Source organism: Callorhinus ursinus, unplaced genomic scaffold, assembly GCF_003265705.2.
Source record: "Callorhinus ursinus isolate GAN/ISIS: 27379988/994484 unplaced genomic scaffold, GSC_fseal_2.0 scaffold80, whole genome shotgun sequence".
Lineage (NCBI taxonomy): Eukaryota > Metazoa > Chordata > Mammalia > Carnivora > Otariidae > Callorhinus > Callorhinus ursinus.
The window spans coordinates 1,217,681-1,235,357 of record NW_027397142.1 but is presented as its reverse complement, the minus strand read 5'-3'; the positions used below and the strand labels follow the sequence as shown (position 1 = coordinate 1,235,357).

General features: G+C 38.0%; 1 protein-coding gene across 2 annotated transcripts in view; it reads left to right on the top strand.

Moving 5' to 3' along the window:
- Positions 1-17,677, top strand: part of KMT2C (lysine methyltransferase 2C) — a 276,338-nt gene that overhangs the window by 190,130 nt on the left and 68,531 nt on the right. For both annotated transcript variants that reach the window (XM_073887521.1, XM_073887522.1), the window contains 7 exons: positions 5,466-5,567; positions 5,762-5,866; positions 10,970-11,151; positions 11,410-11,574; positions 12,546-12,655; positions 13,167-13,232; positions 14,420-14,632. In XM_073887521.1, the coding sequence (XP_073743622.1) occupies positions 5,466-5,567; positions 5,762-5,866; positions 10,970-11,151; positions 11,410-11,574; positions 12,546-12,655; positions 13,167-13,232; positions 14,420-14,632 (943 nt within the window). The remainder of the gene's footprint in view (positions 1-5,465; positions 5,568-5,761; positions 5,867-10,969; positions 11,152-11,409; positions 11,575-12,545; positions 12,656-13,166; positions 13,233-14,419; positions 14,633-17,677) is intronic.

Genomic DNA, 17,677 nt, shown 5'->3' with positions numbered 1-17,677 from the left:
GTTGATGTTTTGACTGTGAAGAGTCTTTCAACCCATAAACGTTGTGTATCTCTGATTCTTTGGGTCTTTTTAAATTGTCTCAGTGATGTTCTTTAGTTTACAATATAAATGTCTTTTGCATTATTTCTCAGATTTATCTCTAAGTTTTCCACATTTTTTATGCTATTGTAAATGGCAGTGTTATCTCAGTTTCAAATTGTAGTTGTCTGTTGCTAGTATCTGGAAATAATCATTTTTGTGTATTGACTTTTGTATCCTACAGCCTTACTGAACTCCTATATTACTTCTGCTTGTTTATTTGTGGAACCCATTGAGTTTTCTACACTGTGACACTTACGATCATGTTGTTTGCAAATAAAGTTTTCTGTCTCTTTAATCTAGAGGGTTTTCATTTCTATTCCTTACTGCATTTGCTATAATCTTCATACAGTGTTGGATAGAGGTGATATGATAACCTTGTCTTCTTTTCGATCTTGAGGAGAGAAAACATTTAGTCTTTTGTCATTGAGTATGGTGTTAGCTCTAGTTTTGTTTTATTTTTTATTTTTTAAAGATTAATTTATTTTAGAGAGCGAGAGAGAGTGTCTTGCATGAGTGTGGGGCGGGGTGGCAGAGGAAGATGGAGAGAGAAAAATCTCAAGCAGACTCCCTGCTGAGCCCGGAGCCCAGCATGGGCGATATTGTGACTATGAGATCATGACCTGAGCCAGAATCAAGAGTCAGTCAACCCACTAAGCCACTCAGGCGCCCCTTGTTTAATTTTTTTAATAGACATCCTAAATCAGTTTGAGAAAGCTCCTTTCTATTCATAAGTTGCTGAGATGTTTTTCTTTTAATCAGGTGTAGGTGTTGGATTTTGTCAAACGCTTTTTCTGCATTTATGGCTTGTTTATTGATATGGTGAAGAATATTGATTGGCTTTTTTGGTATGCTAATGTATCCCATGTTCTTGCGATAAACTGCACTTAGTCATGATGTTTTTTCTTTTTCATATATCGTTGGATTCAAATGGCTAAAAATTTTAGACTTAGGTCTATTCATGAGGGTATTGATTCATCTATAGTCTTATTTTCTTTTAATTTCTTTGTTTTTGGTATTGGCATAATGCTGGCTTCTTGAGTGAATTGGGAAATAGAATCTTCTCTTCAATTTTCTGGAAGAGTTGTGTGGTATTGGAAACATTCTTCCTTATAGTATTTATAGAATCATTAGTGAAGCCATTTTGGCCTAGAGTTTTCTTTGTGAAAAGGTTTTTTTAAAAGTTTTTATTTTAATCACCCAGTGCTTAACATGACAAGTGCATTCCTTAATCTCCATCACCCATTTCACTCATTCTCCCACTCCCCTCCCATCTGGTAACCACCAGTTCGTTTTCTATAGTTAAGAGTCTGTTTCTTACTTTGTTTGTCTCTCCTTTTTTCCCCCCTTTGCTCATTTGTTTTATTTCTTAAATTCCACATATGAGTGGAACCATATGGGATTTGTCTTTGTCTGACTTGTTTCACTTAGCATTATACTCTCTAGCTCCATCCATGTCTTTGCAAATGGCAGGATTTCATTCCTTTTTATGCCTGAATACTATTCCACTGTGTGTGTGTGTATTTTCTTTATCCATTCATCAGTCAGTGGACGCTTGGGCTGCTCCCATATCTTGACTATTGTAAATAATGCTGCAGTAAACATAGGGGTGCAACGTATCCCTTTTAATTAGTATTTTTGTATTGTTTGGGTAAATACCCAGTAGTGCGATTGCTGGATTGTAGGGTAGTTCTATTTTTAACTTGTTTGAGGCACCTCCATACTGTTTTTCACAGTGGCTGCACCAGTTTGCATTCCTACCAACAGTTCAGGAGGGTTCCTTTTTCTATATTCTTACCAACACCTGTTGGTTGTTGTGTTTTTGATGTTAACCATTCTGACAGATGTGAAGTGATCCCTCGTTGTAGTTTTGATTTGCATTTCCCTGATGATAAGTGATGATGAGTATCTTTTCATGTATCTGTTGGCCATCTGGATGTCTTTGGAGAAATGTCTGTTCATGTCCTCTGCCCATTTTTTAATTTGATTATTTGTGTTTTTGGTGTTGAATTCTATCAGTTCTTTATTTATTTAGGATACTAATCCTTTATTGGGTATGTTATATGCAAATATCTGCTTCTATTCTGTAGGTTGCTTTTTAGTTTTGTTGATTGTTTCCTTTGCTGTGCAGAAGCTTTTTATTTTGATGTAGTCCCAGGAGTTTATTTTTGCTTTTGTTTCCTTTGTCTCAGGGGATCTATCTAGAAAAATGTTGCTACGGCCGGTGTCAGAGAAATTACTACCTATGCTCTTTTCTAGGATCTTTATGGTTTCAGGGGTCACGTTTAGACCCATTTTGAATTTATTTTTATATATGCATAAGAAAGTGGTCCAGTTTCATTCTTTTGCATGTTGCTGTCCAGTTTTCCCAAAAAGATATGTTGAAGAGGCTTTTTCCCTCTTCATGGGAGGATTTTTAACTATATATTCAGTTTCCTTGGTAGGTATAGGGCTATTTAGGTTATCTATTTATTCTTACATTAATTTGTCCTTCAAGGAGTTTATCCATTTCATGTAAGGTGACAAATCTGTTGGCCTGTTATCCTTTTAATATCTGTAGAATATGTAGTAATGTCACCTTCCTCATTCCCAGTGTTGGTGATTTGTGTCTTCTCTCTTTTTTACTGATTGGTCTTGCTGCAGGTTTATCAATTTTATTATCTTGAGCCAGCCTTTGCTCTTACTAATTTTTCTCTTTTTTTTTTTCTGTTTTTCATTACATTGTTATCTACTCTGATCTTTACTGTTTTCTTCCTCTCACTTTGAGTTTAATTTGCTCTTCTTTTTTTGTTTACTTATTATGTCCCTGCTTGGAAATCCCCCACTTGTGAGGTTTAGGTTAGAGGTTTCTTTTCTCTTAGGCTTATCTCTGCAGTCCAGCCAAATAAGACTTCTGTCACCTTTAGGATAAATCAGAGTAATATGTATGTAGGCAATACTAGGACACTCTCTCAAAGATTGTCTTCTTTACCTTTGAGGTAGATTTTATATATCTCGTAGTTTAAAGGTCATGAAATGAAGTATAAAATGAAAACAGTGGGTCATTAAGCTACCTGATACTGTTTTCCTTCTTACATGTACAGTTGCTGTTCAAAAGCCTTGATTTTTTTAGCACTTAAAATTTAAATATGCTCTTTGAATCTGGGTGATATTGCAGCTTTCTGTACAGACTTTGTTTCTGGTTTGTACTGGGAATACTGTAGTCCATCTTGTTTTTTATTTCAAATAAAAGTGTTCTCTGATTTCTCTAAATTTGTCTTTGAAAAAAATAAAATTTTATCATTTCTTTGAGCCTATTCACTAGGTATCATCCAATTTTAAAACCGGTTTTGTTTTCTGTGTTGCAGATGGGGATATAGAAATGGATACTTTTTATTTCAGCATACTTTTGTTAGCTATATTTTAGCTATTGTCATAGTTTTCATATTTTAATAATGTTTTCAGTGCATCTTTAGTCCTTGGGGTGAATTACTGGTAACTTCACTTTTGGTAGACACTTAATTATTACTAATGGAATGATATTTTACTTTATGAATCATCTTGTTTGACTTGCTAAAATCTTAAAATGCTAATTTTGAGATACACTTTTTTTTAAAAAATTTTATTTATTTTGTTAAGAGAGTGAGGGAGAGAGACATGGAAGGAGGGGCAAAGGGAGAGAGAGAATCTTAAATGGGTTCCATGCCCGGTGCAGAGCCCATTGTGGGGCTTGATCTCACAACCCTGAGATCATGACCAAGCTGAAATCAAGAGTCAGACCCTTAACCTACTGAGCCACCTGTGCACCCCAAGATGAACATTTTTGAATATATTTCCTAAAAAAAAAAATACAGTATACTGTTAGGTCACCAGTACCGCTGCTGCCTCTTGAGTCTTGATTTTCTTCCTTTTACCAGTTTGGTGTCTTTACATACTAGGCTGATCCATATGAACTTGCCAACCTTCAACCATTTTTGACCTGGAAAAACAGCAATTTCTTATGATTCAACTTGTTATATGTGCCATTAGATTACGTATAATTGCTTTGCATGTTTTTGTACTGTAGTGTTCTCCCTCACATATGATTCTGCAGCTTATTTTTCTACTCAGCTAAGTAGCTTGGTGATTTTATTTTTTTTGATGGAAATCAAAACAAATTTCTACCACCGTTTTTTAAATGCTGCATAATTTTCCAGTTTGGATTTACCATGGTTTTAGTAATTCCTTAGTGATGACTATGTAGGTTGCTTAGAGTTTTTCCCTTGTAGTCTTTAGACTTATATTATGACTGTAAATGGCTTTTATGGTTGATTCTATAATAGTAGTACTGGCCATTAAAACTGCTTTTAAACTTACTTGCAATGAAAAATATTATTCTTGTAATATATTTCTTCTTTTTAGTTATTCTTTCAGTCATTCCTCAAGAATAACAATACTATTCCTTTTTATTTTGAACTCAACCTATTATGTTTCATGTCTGTCCTTCCAGGCTAGATTGTAAGGGAAGAGGATCGTATTTTAAAATTTTGGCATTGGTCTCCCTGTTTTCTTTTTTAGCAACTAATTTAGAGTTTTTTTGTGATAAGCATTCTGGAAATAATTATTAACAAGCCAGTAGGTACTTAGTTGATTTGGTGAAATTTAGCCATGTCCAGGAATGAATATTTGTGGTGGGTAATCTTTTGGCTAAGACTGAAATTTTGGTAAGTTATTCAAAATAATAATATTTTAAAGTAGTGCTGTCCAACAGAAATATATGTATCTCACATATGCAATTTAAAACTTTATAGTAGCTACATTAAAAAAGAAAAGAGGAACAGGTGTAATTTAACTTTATACCTTTTGACCTGACATATCCAAAATATTACCATTTCGACATGTAATATGTAAAATATGTAAAATTGTTTATGAGCTATGTTTATGTTCTTTTTTGTTTGATACTTAAGTCTTTAAAACCTGGTAGGTATTTTATACTTACAGCACATCTCAGTTTTGACTAGCCAGATTGCAGGTTTTAGAGTCTCTAAAACAGAGTGATACATATATATGTAGGTATATGTATGTATAGATATATAGGCTCTACACATACACAAATATAATACAGTTTCTTTTGTTTGTTTCCTCATTAAGATTTCTGGCTAATTAAGTCTTACTAAAGATAGTTTATATTTTCTCACTGGTCCTGATCTATGGGACTTGTAGTTCTGAAGAGACCATTAGGTAACTAAAGTGTCAGGACTTACACCTTTATGGTATTATCTTGGTAATAATAATAATCTAATTTGGAATTGTTACTCTGGGCCTTGGCAAAAATTGTATTTTGAATATGAATCTTCTTGTGCTTTTCATTTAAGTGTGCTACAGGTTTAAAGTATGACTGTGCCCTCTGTGTATTTTGCTTTTTATAGGTGTCTGCTGCAGATATTTCATCAAATAAGGATGAAGAAGAAAACTCCATGCACAACACTGTGGTGCTGTTTTCTAGTAGTGACAAGTTCACCTTGCACCAGGTTGGAGCTCAGTTATGGCCTTCCACTCTCGAGTTCCTCCTTCCCCCTTCTGCTTTATCCCGTATGCACTGAAATCATTTACTGTTTAGCTTTAGAGCTATAACAGCTAAGAAGGTAATTTAAAAAATAAAACCAGTACATTCTTAGCTGAGTCTCCAACCCAAATTATTATGTTCATGTGTTTTTAATTTCAGGATATGTGTGTCGTTTGTGGCAGTTTTGGCCAAGGAGCAGAGGGAAGATTACTTGCCTGTTCTCAGTGTGGTCAGTGTTACCATCCATATTGTGTCAGTATTAAGGTAAATATACTTGAATTTAAATCAGTTAAAACTATATTGAAATTTGATAAGAGTAGTATTATGCTGTTTCTAATTCTTACAATTAGTTACTGTTTGTTAGTATCATTAGACATACATGACCTTATTTAATATTTAAATATTGCCTTTCAAGTGTTACCTGAAAAAATTAATTCCTATAAATCTGTGGTCTTAAATTGTAGTGGTTATCCTGCTGTCTCAAAAAACTAAAAATAAAAATGCATGTCTTTAAAAGATATTTTATACTTTTATTTGCTAAGGCATGAAGTTTAATTGATACATTCTGTCTACTGATAATAAAAAGTTGACACCAACCACGGAACTTAATAAAAATCCATTCATTCACCTGGTCTCTTCCTCATGTTATTCTTCTCAACCCTCACCTGTATATGAAGGACATTTTCTGTTAGGCTTCCTGGATTAGTGGGTTGGTATTTTTAAATCAGTTTTGGAGCAATTTTGGCCATTTCTTCGTATTTCTTTTTCTGTTCCCCACACCCTCCTTCTGAAATCTTAGTTGTATGTGTACAAAATTATATGATATTGTCCCCAGATCACTCTCACTTTGTTGATTTTTCTGCAGTTGCTTTTCTTCCTGCTACTTTAGTTTGTATAGTTTCTGTTACATTCTCTAGACTCACTTAAAAAAAAAAAAAAAGCTTTATTTATTTAAGAGAAAGAGAGTGAGCGTGCTCAAGCATGAACAGGAAGGGCAGATGGAGAGGGAGAAAGAATCTCAAGCTGACTGTGCCCTGAGTGTGGATCCTGATGCAGGGCTCAGTATCAAGACTGTGAGATCACGACCTGAGCCAAAACCAAGAGCTGGATGCTCAACTGACTGAGCCTCCAGGCGCCCCTCCCCAAACTCACTTTTCTTTTCTTTCTTTATTTATTTTTATTACTGTGTTATGTTAATCACCATACATTACATCATTAGTTTTTGATGTAGTGTCCCATGATTCATTGTTTGCGTTCCAAACTCACTTTTATTATGCAGTGTCTGATCTATTTTTAAACCCATCCAGTGGATTTTTCAGAGATGATTGTATTTTTTAATCACAGTTTTATAGTTTAAGTTATCTTGTAGTTTAAATCTTTTTATTCATTGAGGTTTTTTTTAAGTCCTTGTATTTGTTGTTAATTCTACCATGTCTGACATTTCTCATTATTAGCTTATTATTACAGTATTAGCTTACTGTCCTCCTTACAAGGATGTATATATTTTTTTAATTTAGTAATCTTTGGTTGCGGCAGCTGTACATTTTGGTATTGTTGGCAGTTTGGATTTTGTTCCTTTAAAAAGTATGGAGTTTTTTTGGGGCGCCCAAGTGGCTCAGTTGTTAAGCGTCTGCCTTCGGCTCAGGTCGTGATCCCAGGGTCCTGGGATCGAGCCCCGCATCGGGCTCCCTGCTCGGCGGGAAGTCTGCTTCTCCCTCTCCCACTCTCCCTGCTTGTGTTTCTGCTCTTGTTGTGTCTCTCTCTGTCAAATAAATAAATAAAATCTTTAAAAAAAAAAAAGTGTGGAGTTTTTGCAGGCGGTTGTTGTAGACATTCGAACCATTTGAAGCTTCTCTAGGCTTTCTGGGGTAGGTCTAGAGAACCTTCACTTTGAGGTGGCTGTTCTCAGACTTTTTGGTCTTAGAACCATTAACAGTCTAAAATTATTAAGGACCCCATAGAGTTTGTGTTTATGAGAATAATAATTATTGAATATTTACCATTTTAGAAATTAACTGGGAATATTTTAAAACTGAAATAAACAAGCATGTTTGTTATGATGTCATGCAATGCTGTTTTTTATATATCATGTAGCCCCTGCAAAACATCACTGTGAGTGAATTAAAGTGAAAAAGGCAAATAACATCTTAACATCATTATGAAAATGGTTTTGACCTCACAGACCCACTATGGTTTCCTAGACTGCACTGTAGTAACTGCTTTTCTAGCTTGAGTTTAATCTGAGACATGAGGCGTGGCTTTTATGACGTCTCTATTGAATTCTCCCCATATCCTTCCCCCACCAGCTCCCTGTGACACTCCCCCCCCCCCCCGCTAGTATCTTTTTACTTTGACTGGTTGAGATTCAAATGTCTTCAGCATTGTGAGCTGTTACAGTTGTTCAGCTTAGAGATTCCCAGTAGCTGTTCTTTGTCCTGGTTGTGTCCTTGTTTGGCCTTCTGTATATGCAGTTTGGTGTTTAGCCAAACACTTGAGGGAAGTTCTGTGTAGGTTTCTAGAGCTCTTTCTCTTTATCGCTCCTTCCTTTCCAGGACTCTGTCCTGCCAGTTGCAACTGCCTCAGCCTTCCAGAACCCATCATGTGTCCTAAACTCAGTGAGCCCATTGTACTCCGCTGGAGTTCTCCCTCCCTGGGCAGCATTCCAGAAACTGTCTACAGCAGGATATTGTAGGACTCACCTCACTTGTTCTCTCTTCTCAGAAACCACAGTCCTGTACTGCCTTTTGTTCAATATCTGAAACAAGTGTTTCATACATTTTGCCCCGTTTGCTGGTATTTTGTGGTGGGAGAAAGGTCTCATCCCAGGTACTCCATTGTAGTTGAAGCAGATAATCTCACAGACTATTAAGCACATCTGTCAGAACTTTAGACCTGGTGCTGTGAATGAAACCCTGGATAATTCCTTTCTTGAAAGAGCTTTCAAAATAAAGACTAAACCAGTTCAGTAGGAGAAAAAAATAAGTTGATGTTAGAGCTCCACAAACTCTGCCAGGAGCTGGGAGGGCCTTTCCATGGTAGGGGGTGGGGGGGCGCTGTCCAGACGGGGCAGTGCTTCAGGGAGCTCAGAGAACGGGACACAAGCATGGCGGCAGCCCAGGGCTGGGAGGGAGGAGGTCTGGGTTGACTGACTTGAGTGGTTTGAATGGTGGTGGGCATAGTAACCAGACTGAGGTGTGTTGAAGAGTGAATATCGCTGAGTAACTTGAGAATTTGGCTGTAAAGGGCCACAGGGTAGGTGTCTATGAAATAGGAAAACTTAATAGGAATGAAGATACATGATAGCTTGGATCTGTCTCCCACTTTATCTTCATCTTACTGTTTCTCTGAGTCAGAGATTGGTCAGTCGCATCACACAGGCCAAATCTGGCATACTCCCTGTTTTTATAAATGAAATTTTATTGAAACATAGCCATGTTCTTGTGTTGACACAGTCTGTGTGGGCTTCACATTGTAGCGGCACAGTTGTGTAGTTCAGGGCCCATATGCCCTGCAAAGTTCAGAGTATTTACTATCTGGACCCTTTATAAAAATAAGTTGGCTGGTTACTGCTCGGAGCCACCCTGCTCCTTCTGTCCTAAGCTCTTTCCTCCATTTTGGGTAAATAACTTGATAATCTGTGACTAATTTAAAAGAATCAGGAGGCTAATCAAAGTAATAAGTGTACATAACTTACAAATCAAAGAGCTTTAAGAGCCTTATGATGAGTGGCCGCCTCTGCCCTCCTCTGCCTCCATGTCTCAGTCCTGTCCCAGGCAGCCGCTTCGGGTCCTTGCACATCCTTCTTGGAGTTGCCTGGATAGCTCTAAATATTACGCTGCTGCCTCTGCCGTATCTGTGTTCGATTTTGTTGGCTTTCTGCTATGAATAAATAAATGCCAGTTTAGGTCTTAAAAATATACTCCCTCCATTCTCCAGCATCCTCCCAGTGTAGTTGTTTTACTACATTTAGTTAATAAACAGTGTTGGTTATGACTCAGTACGTGTTCACTGGAGACCTAAATAGTTTACTATGGCTTTGTCTTGGAATTTTTAATAGCAAAAAGAAAAAAATCATTCATGATTCTTCATTAGTTTTTGTTGTTGTTTATTTTTTACCTGCTATAGAAGCATGATCTTTTCAAGTTATTTTGGCAAGTAACTTTTTCTGGAAAAAGTCCTACCCCCTCCTGACACTCCCATTCTCTCTCTCCTCATCTGTGCTGGTAGCTTCTAGGTCTGTTCCTCAGCTCTCATTCTTCAGCTTCCCTGGGCTGCGGTCCTTTGTTGGGGTCACTGTTTCCTGCATCGCATGTCTTCCTTGTTCTTGATATCACCCTTGTTTTATTCCTCCTGTCTCAGACTTCATTCGAAGAGTTATTTGGGAGCTGAAGTTTGGGTCCTAGTATCCCCAAAAGGTATTCTGCTTTCACACTTAATTTCCTTGTTTACTTGGTTAAGATTTGTGTCTTGAAAAGTATATTCCTGTAGCACTGTTACTCTATTTTAGTGTCCGGAGTTGGAAAGTTTGATGCCATTTTGATAGTTGTTCTTTAGTTAGCTCTTTTTTTTTTTAGACTTTCTTATTCCTCATGATCTCAATTTTTATTCTGTTTTAATTGCTTGCTGTTTCATTATAACACAACTACTTTGTTGTCCTATCTTATAGATTCTAGTTTTTTGAGAGTTTTCATTTGGTTCCAAATTCATAATTGTACATGGTGTGGCTGCTTTGAGGAGTTTGTCAGAAGTATAGAGATTTTCAAACTTTCCTGCTAACTTAGACCCTGTGGCAGAGGAGAATAAACAGAGGGGTGATGAACTTCAGAAGCCCCAGCTTCATGGCCTAAAATCCTCCAAGATCATGAAGTGTCCTGGGGATGTATTTTCTTGGGAATTCATATTTTACTCTAATTTTTTTAGATTTTTAAATATTGATTTTAATATACAGATCCTTTTGCAATGTACAGAAGTTTCAATAAATTCATGAAAACATCACAAATGGAAACTAGGCCAATACATTTGCAAAACTTTTATTAACAGGAAGGGGCAGTATACTTGATTTCTTCAAAATCTAGTCACCACATCTATAAGTGGACATAAAGTCCAGAGGATGAGGTAGTTAACGTGGTCTGACAAGTGGCATTAAAGTGTGTACTGCTTTTTGTTATTCTGTCCAGTCGGGGGACTTGTGAAAGTACATGTTCGCAAACCAGAGTTGGGCCACTGTTGGTCCTCAGTACGTTACTTGCTTGCCTCTCCTCTGCTTCCTGGTACATACCGCATACTCGTTTATATGGCATATGTGATCGTGCAAAATGAGGAGTGGGTCAATGTGTAAATCACTTGGATCGGTGGTTTCTTTTACAGATCACTAAAGTTGTTCTCAGCAAAGGTTGGAGGTGCCTGGAGTGCACCGTGTGTGAGGCCTGTGGGAAGGCGAGTGACCCTGGAAGACTCCTGCTCTGTGATGACTGTGACATAAGCTACCACACCTACTGCCTTGCCCCGCCTCTGCAGACCGTGCCCAAGGGGGGCTGGAAGTGCAAATGGTACTCCAGGACTTCCTTTCCCTCCTTAGCCTCTCAGGCGCATAGTGTTCCCACAGTAGTTCTTAAAAATTAGCCACACCCACTTCATTGCATAATAACTTGTTGAGTAGGATAGATACCATGCCACTACTCAGAAAAATGTTCAGATATGCATCAAATAATTTCCCCCCGTTCTGTTCTTCTGTAGTTTCCTGAATGCTAGTAACTACATAACTACATAAATAAAATGGAGTCTTGTTGGGGGGTGTTGGATTTCAGGTGCGTTTGGTGCAGACACTGTGGAGCGACATCTGCAGGTCTGCGATGCGAATGGCAGAACAATTACACCCAGTGTGCTCCCTGTGCAAGCTTGTCTTCTTGCCCAGTCTGCTATCGGAATTATCGAGAAGAAGACCTTATTCTGCAGTGTAGACAGTGTGATAGGTATTGTGCTACTTTTCAAATTCTTTTATCTCTTGCAAACTTTTCTCTTTTAAATATAGCAAAAGGAAATTGGAAAATGACTTTCTTCCATCTTAAATTTAAGAAAAGACTTTTTGCTTTCCAGATTTTCTGTCAGCTAGAAGCTTACACAAGTTTCCTGTTTTATATCCACAATTCCAGACAAAGATTTTTTACTTGGGGGCTTTTAAGGGTTTATGAATCCCTTGAAATTAGATGCAGAGTTATTGCCTGCATATATGCATTTTTCTATGGAGTGTTTTTGAATCTTTTATTAGATTCTAAAAATGATCTCACACATTTTATTTTCCTTAAACTATTTTTTCTTAAAGCTCTAGCTACTAAATGTCTAGATACTGTACACGAGCTCCCACCCTCTCTCAGTAGTATGTGAGCAGCTTCAAAATCAAGAGTGTTTTCTTTGGTATATTATTGTGCTCTGTTAATAGCACTGTGCGTGTAATGTTAGCAATAGTTTTATTTCATCAGTAATACAGGATTCTCAGGACTCTGGCTGTCAATTCTTTGTTCAAAAGCAAGATAACTCCTTTTATTCCCAGTTAACATTCAGCCTCAAGTACATTAGCTCTATCAGTTCCACAGTAGATGCACATCCCATGGAGCACATACATGCTAAACCACTCGCAGACTTCTGAATTCCTTTGTACTTGCCCTAACTAGCCTCCTTGCTGTCTCTGATAAATTCACTATATGATCTTAAAACAGTTATCCTATCCTCCATGTGCTTTTGCTTCCTTCCTAGTACTTGATCTCATTCCTTTTTCTTTCCTTATGCTCAGCTCTGATAGTTTTTGTGGGTCAGTAGGCGTGGTTAGGAGAAAGAGCAACATGGGCAACATAGGAGGAACGTCCGAGCCTTAGGGGCTTTCAGTGTGGCAACTGTCAACTCCTGCTGCGGTTTTGTTTTAATGTACAAAATATGGTCTTTTTAGATGGATGCATGCAGTTTGTCAAAACTTAAATACTGAAGAGGAAGTGGAAAATGTAGCAGACATTGGTTTTGATTGTAGCATGTGCAGACCCTATATGCCTACGTCAAATGGTAAGAAAATACTGTGAACAGTGGGTCTGTGCTCCTATAACTCACTTGTGCCGTGTTGTCCATACCCAGTGAGTGGGCTTGCCTCTCTTTTTCTTCTTGTGAAACAGTTATTTGGACAAGTATTTTGTGAAAAATAAGTTATTTTAGTTATAAATTAACTCTTTTTATCCCAACTTAATATGTTCAAACAGTTGGCTTACATAAAGAAAATAAATTACGCACGCATTATAGACACACAGTGTAATTTTCCCGTCATGACACATCATCTTGTAGTTACTACAATGTGTAGAAATCCGGTGTGCTGGTTTTTATCTTGGCCATTTCTCCCTCCATGATGTGTGTTTCTTCCACTACTTATCGGTGTTTTTAAAGACAGCCTTTAACTCCGTTTAGTGTTTAAGTATTTACTTCCATAAAATGGGTACAGAAATAGAAATTTTAATTATATGTAAAACCTTAAATATTCCTTTTCTGAAAAAATTACACAATTTTTTTTTCTTTTCCATTTCAGTGCCTTCCTCAGACTGCTGTGAATCTTCCCTTGTAGCGCAGATTGTCACAAAAGTGAAAGAGCTAGGTAAAACCTGAAGCACTTTACTTGACTGTCCTTTACAGAGAGCATGTAAATATGGAATTCTTTATACACCTGACCTGCCACATGTTCCACGAAACCCACCTTTGTCATATGAGTGTTCAACCTGAGTTCCCTAATGTTGTAAATCATTTCTGTGATTGACACGTATAATGTTCGTCTTACCGTATGACACTCTTCCTATCAGTCTCAGCAAAATAGCAGTGAAGTAACCACTCAAAGTAATTGTTGACTCCATACTTGCTTTGGTTTCATTGATATATTCCTGTGGTTAGTAATCACTTAGCAGAAAATAAGGCCGGGTTAGCAAACAGTGACTTTCCTTTTTTTTTTTTAAGAGTTAATTCAGTTTCTTACTATTTTTTTCTGTAATGGATCAGCTAGAGTGGTGACTAATAGGATACTTTTATTAAATTATTCTTTTGTCTAACTCTATTTGATATCATTGGATAAAAAAACATTTGGATAGTACAGAAATTGTCCTAGTGGATAGCAATTTTGTACATTTAAAAATTTGCAGGATTTCTACTTATTTATCACCTCTCCCTGTCACTGATTATATTGATACTTGGCTCTCCAAATGGGCTTCAGTAGTATTCTTTTTTTTTTTTATAGATTTTATTTATTTATTTGAGAGAGAGAGAGAGAGAAACAGCATGAGAGGGGAGAAGGTCAGAGGGAGAAGCAGGCTCCCCGCTGAGCCGGGAGCCCGATGTGGGACTCGATCCCAGGACTCCGGGATCATGACCTGAGCCGAAGGCAGTCGCTTAACCAACTGAGCCACCCAGGCGCCCGGCTTCAGTAGTATTCTAAAGAATACTACTACTACTAAAAGACTCACCTTTTAGTCTGAGAAGATACTTCTGGGAAGAGGCTCATAGTCGAGTAGCTGAAGCATTGCTTTTAGCTTCAGTGCTCTCTTTCTAAATCCTTAATTTGATAGATGAGAAAAAAATGCCAGGTAGACCTTTGTAACCTTTCTGCTTATAATCCAAGGAAGTTCAACCAGTTTTCTTAGTTTCAGTTGAGTACTGTTAATTATTTGTGCATTTCACAAGTAATTGCTTTATAGTCACATTCCCTTCACATGGTATTTTGGAACACCGATCAACTTACCAATTCAAATTAAGGTGAGAGTTTTAATGTGTATCCTTGGGATATTGTAATTTTAGATCCGCCCAAGACGTACACCCAGGATGGTGTGTGTTTGACTGAATCAGGGATGACTCAGTTACAGAGCCTCACAGTTACAGTTCCACGAAGAAAACGGTCAAAACCAAAGTTGAAGTTGAAGATTATAAATCAGAATAGCGTGGCTGTCCTTCAGACCCCTCCAGACATCCAATCAGAGCATTCAAGGGATGGAGAAATGGATGATAGTCGAGGTAATACTGATTTATTTTCCATTCAATATGTTCACAAGAATTAAATCATATAAAATAGCTTTTAGAATACATATGTTTTATCTCAGAGTAAATTCTGCTGACTTAGGTAACCCTTGATATGACCTTTGGCCTTTCTAAGTGAGTTGTCTTCTTGGACTTTTTAGATTCTCTTCCTTCACATATTCTCTAGAACAGACTTATTTACATTATAGAAATCTCCAGGAACACCGTATCTTTAAGGATCATGGATAGGAAAGTTCAGAGGGCTGGACTTGAGTTTGCTAGGTGGCAGCATGAACCTCAGATGCTGTGAGCTCAGATGTCATGGCTCAGTTGAAGTAGAACTTGATCCATGCAATCCTGCATGGAAAAACCATTATTAATGTTCAAGTGCAAATTTATATTCATAGGTATTCATCATAAACTTAACTTTTTATAACTATTTTTTTGATCACAGTAGATATTAAGGATTTTCTAGCTGAATCCTTGAGATGACAAAATAATTTTAGTACTATTAAACTCAACGAGTTATAATTTTGCTTATCTCTGAAGAAGATTAGCACAGTGACTTGTGTTTCTTTTAGGTTGGTTTCTTTTCAGTTGACGCAGAAACAGTAATAAATACTTTTCTTCCATCACATTATTCAACAGTATCAAATCCTACTCTGTGCTGGATGTTGGAAGTAACGTCAGTGAACAAAGCAGATGAAATTCTCTGCTCATGGAACTTGTTTTTAATGTTAGAAAAGATTACTTAAAAAAACATGTAATAAATGAGTTGATTATAATGTGTTTGGCAAGTGCTGTAGAAAAACTAGCATTGGAGTGAGAGGAATTGGCAGTGCTTATGGTGGTGTAAGGCATCAAGTGAACTGGAAGCAGTACGTGAGCACAGGCGTGAAATAGGTGAGTGAGTGAGCCATTGGATTAACTGAGGGAAGACATCCCAGACAGCAAGAAGTGCCCAGGCTGTGGGCAGGGGTGTGCCTAGCTAGCATGTTTGAGGAATGTCACGAAGACCAGTGTGTCCAGCAGTGAACAGAGGTGACAGCAAGAGATGCCGAGGTCAGAGGTATAAGGAGAGAGAAGGCATGACTCAGTAGGTAACACAGAACCATAAGGCCACGTTTAAGGAATTTACATTTCCTGTGGATGGACTAGGAGGTAATTGGAGGTTTCTGAGTGAATAGTGGCTTAGTCTTACCCATTTTTAAAAGGCACACTCGGCTGTAATGTGCCTAGACTACTGGGCCTAGGAGTTGTGGCACGTGGTCAGTTAGGGGGCTGTTGGAGGAGGCAGGGGAGAGGTCGTTCTGGCTGAGAGTGGGTGTCTTTTACCAGTTAGTCCTCACATTTCCTTCATAGCGGTGTGTTTTTGGGTCTGTGTGGTTGGGAGAACAACTTCTGATGCTTACGTATAACTGATGTTCAAATAATGTTAAACAGGGAGTTTGATTTTGAAGTTTTGGTGATTTGTGGCTTGTGAAGAAATAGTCTATATCTGGGAGGAATTGATCAGATTACCATCAACCAGAGCACAGTGAAGAATTCTAGTTTCTATGGACAGTAGGTGTCTGAAAAATGATTCCATATTTACCCAGATCTGGGAAATGCTGCATTTCACAAAATTTGGAACATTTCTTGACAGTACACATTAATTCCCAAAGTGTGAGATTATAGAACCTTTTAAAAACTTGGCGAAACAACAACAAAAAGGCCTGAGAAGGATTTCCCTTTGACTACTGTTTTGTACCACAATACCATGGGAAACGATGGATGTTTCTTCAACTGGAGAGTCTCCAGATTGAGGCAGTCTGAAGGTACATCCCCATAAAAATAAAAAGTAACGTCACACGTGATATTATATGTAAATACATAGTGGATTCCACAGAAGTCTATAAAGGCCAAATGAACTTGGGATGCTCCTGAAATATTCTAACAATGCCCCTTTGTTGTTGCTTTTGCTAACTGTTGACTCTTCTGATAAATGTTTCTTCAGGAAAATAAGTTAAAAACAGTCATCTTAGCATATCAGAAACAAATTCTTTGTGCAACAGAAGCAGGCTTTTTTCTAACTCACTACCATCTGGGATCTGGAAACCTTGTTAATACCAAAAAAAAACAAAAACAAACCCCAAATCTAAAGCAAACAGAAACACTGTGTCTCAGGAGTGGGAACACCGTGCCTCCCCCCCTCTAGGTGGCTGCCTCAGCATGGACCCTCCCAGTGTGAGGGGGACACGAGGTGTGGGCCTAGGTTTGCCTTCAGGCTCTAGCAGGCAACGGGGGGGGGGGGGTAGGTGGAGTGGAGCCAGGAATGGTATTTAGTGGGAGGCGAGAGGAAGCAGCCAGGTAGGTAGGTTATTACTGCCTGTGGCGTTAACACTAATTCTCTCAAATTCTTAAATTCGATTTGTGGACGACTAATACATTCACATGGTGTAAAACTAAAAAAGAATAAGGGTAAGTAGTGAAGGGAGTCACTCTCTCCCCTGTCCTCAATTTTGGGTAGAGAGGTTTTGGTCACTGGGTGATAATCACAGCTATAGTTGGACCTCAGGAGAGGGTTCTAAACTAGAGAGAGAGACAGCTTCAGGGTCCTGAACGTGAATATGGAATTGAAGGTAAGGGAATGACTTGTTAACTGCAAACTGATTTATAATTGTCTTTCTGAGCATTCTCTGTGTGTGTTTCCCCTTCCCTGATGCTGATCTTTCATTTCCTGAAAACAGTGCATTAAGCAGCATGAGTTCTACAACCATGTGGGGCCTTTTCCATCTTTTTCTATACTTTACCCACCTACTGGGATGCACAGTTAGAATGGTTCAGTGGCCACTTTGCCTTGCATTTCCTGTTACTCAGGAATTCTATATTTTTTTTTAAAGATTTTTATTTTATTTATTTATTTTTTAAGATTTTATTTATTCATGAGAGACAGAGAGAGAGAGAGAGAGAGAGAAGCAGAGGGAGAAGCAGGCTCCCCGCGGAGCAGGGAGCCCGATGCGGGACTCGATCCCAGGACCCTGGGATCATGACCTGAGCTGA